This window comes from Austrofundulus limnaeus, unplaced genomic scaffold (genome assembly GCF_001266775.1).
Source record: "Austrofundulus limnaeus strain Quisiro unplaced genomic scaffold, Austrofundulus_limnaeus-1.0 Scaffold14, whole genome shotgun sequence".
NCBI classification, from domain to species: domain Eukaryota; kingdom Metazoa; phylum Chordata; class Actinopteri; order Cyprinodontiformes; family Rivulidae; genus Austrofundulus; species Austrofundulus limnaeus.
The window spans coordinates 977,934-980,092 of record NW_013952416.1 but is presented as its reverse complement, the minus strand read 5'-3'; the positions used below and the strand labels follow the sequence as shown (position 1 = coordinate 980,092).

Below are 2,159 nucleotides of genomic sequence, written 5' to 3'. Positions count from 1 at the left end.
ATAAGGACCTTTCTCTGGGACAAAGAGGCTTTTGTCCTCAGGCCTGCGCCACGGCACTCTGAAGCTTTGTTGACTGTTTCTGTCTGACAGAGCAAATATCTCCGGCCTCCTTTTGTTTATTGTAATTTTTTGAAGTTAAAACAAAGTTTACACAAAGCTCCATTTTCTGACGTTGTTTGCAGCCTGCGGGGGGAGAACAGAAAGTAGCTGGGATTATTGTTTGTTGATTTTTTTTTTCTTTTTGACTGCCTGTCACTGACCTCTTATCACCTCATCTCTCCCTCTGCTTTTTCCCTCCATCTCTTTGCCGCTGACAGGGATCACATATACACGGTGGACACGGAGACCGCCAGCGGTGACGAGATCTTTTTCAGCAAGGTGAGCGAGACACCGTGCTCTTTCAGGATTTGCTGCTCTCGCCGCGCTGTGATTGACAGCGCAACCCTAATAACCAGCTCTGTGTATTTGTGTGTGCACACGATGGGGGGGTTCGTGCGTGTTTACATGAATCTGCCCGTCAGCACTCACCCACCTGCTCACCGGTGGGAGCCATGGTGACCCCGCTAAGAAGATTATCCGATCAATCAGTTAGCAAACCACCTGCGTCATCCCCGCTGATCAGTGGGACGACGGAAGTTTCGTGGGCGTGCGCTAAAAGGATTGACAGAAGATAAACTGGGAAACGATAAAGCAGACTGTTTAAATTACCTGTAAATCAGAGTCAGCACTGTGCAAAAGTCTTGAACCATCCCTCAGATCATTATGTTTCGCTTTCAAACATTCATGCTTGAAATCTTTTAAAAGGATCCTTTTTTAGTTTTATGAAGGTGTTTAAAATCTTTTCTTTGACTTTTCACTCCTTTTTTTTTGTCTAAAATCTGATCTTTTCAGAAGATAGGCAAGAAGGGTATGCAAGAATAAGCTAAGCTTCAGCCTATCCCTTTTTTGGTAAATTATGAGTTTATTGTTTCTGTTTTGCTTGTTGTTGTTGTTTTTGAATGTTTAATGTGAAATATTTACAAAAAAGAAAGTGATTGATTGATTTGTACAGGTTTACTGAGCCAAAACTTTTACTTATTAATTATTAAGGCAAAAATACTCTTAAACCGAAACAATGAACCAATTTTGAGATGAAATATAACAAACAAATGAATAAACAGCTTGTTTTAAATTGTATTTTAAAAATGTTATCAGCAACTTCTCCTAAAGACATAAGTGGTTCCCAGTTCTTTCATTGAATCTATGAAAAATATTAAAGATTAAACATGAAACAGTACTTTAGCTCCAACAAGAGGATTTCCAAAAAGCCATTAACTGAAAACTTTAAACACTAAAGATGATCAAATAAAGATTATGCATCTCTCGAGTCCTGTGCCAGGTTCTTGCTTGATTGCTTTTATATTTTTGTTGTAGAGTTTCTCAAACCCGACGCTTGTTTTGTCCTCTAAATGTCCATTTCCTCTAAGTTTTTCTTGAACACATAAATCTGTCACTATACGCTGTCATAATCATTTAAACAACTGGACTGGAAGTGAGTTATAATCAGTCAAAGTTCAGTGTAATACCAATAAATATAAAAAACAACAACAAAAATAAAACAGTTGGTCAAGTCTTGTTAAAATGATATGAAAGTTTGGCTTTTTGAAGACAAACACAGATAAATGGAGTGGATTAAAACTTTTGCACAGTTCAGTAAATTGCAAATGACTTAACAGTTCTGTTTTACAGATTACGAATATTCCAGCAGCATTTTGGTCATAGTAACCACTCTCTAATCCAGTCAAACCACTTCTCTCTGGCATCACTTGTGCTGAACATGATGGATGCAAACTCAACTCAAACAGGGCTCTCTTGTATACAACCACCCTCCATCCCTCCACCTCGTCCACTTCAGCGTCAAAGCCCGGCGAATGGGTCTTAATGAGAGCAGGCTGCAGATGAAAGGCTGGTGGGAGAGGCGACGACTGATTGATGACTGGGGGTCTTTAATCAGCGGCTGAGCTCCAAACATGTTTCACAACAACAGCGGCGGGTACGCGGCGGTCTGGACCTGTGGCTGAGCACTGACCCCCCAGGCCACACAGGGAAGGGTCTGCAGTGGGCTGTGTGTGTGTGTGTGTGTGTGTGTGTGTGTGTGTGTGTGTGTGTGTGTGTGTGTG

The 2,159-nt window shown here is 41.0% G+C and overlaps 1 protein-coding gene across 4 annotated transcripts in view; it reads left to right on the top strand.

The window, feature by feature from the left end:
• The window catches only part of sema6a (sema domain, transmembrane domain (TM), and cytoplasmic domain, (semaphorin) 6A), a 125,363-nt gene that overhangs the window by 69,357 nt on the left and 53,847 nt on the right, over nucleotides 1–2,159 (top strand). For all 4 annotated transcript variants that reach the window (XM_014002621.1, XM_014002622.1, XM_014002619.1 and 1 more), the window contains exon 4: nucleotides 318–378. In XM_014002621.1, coding sequence (XP_013858075.1) covers nucleotides 318–378 — 61 coding nt within the window. The remainder of the gene's footprint in view (nucleotides 1–317; nucleotides 379–2,159) is intronic.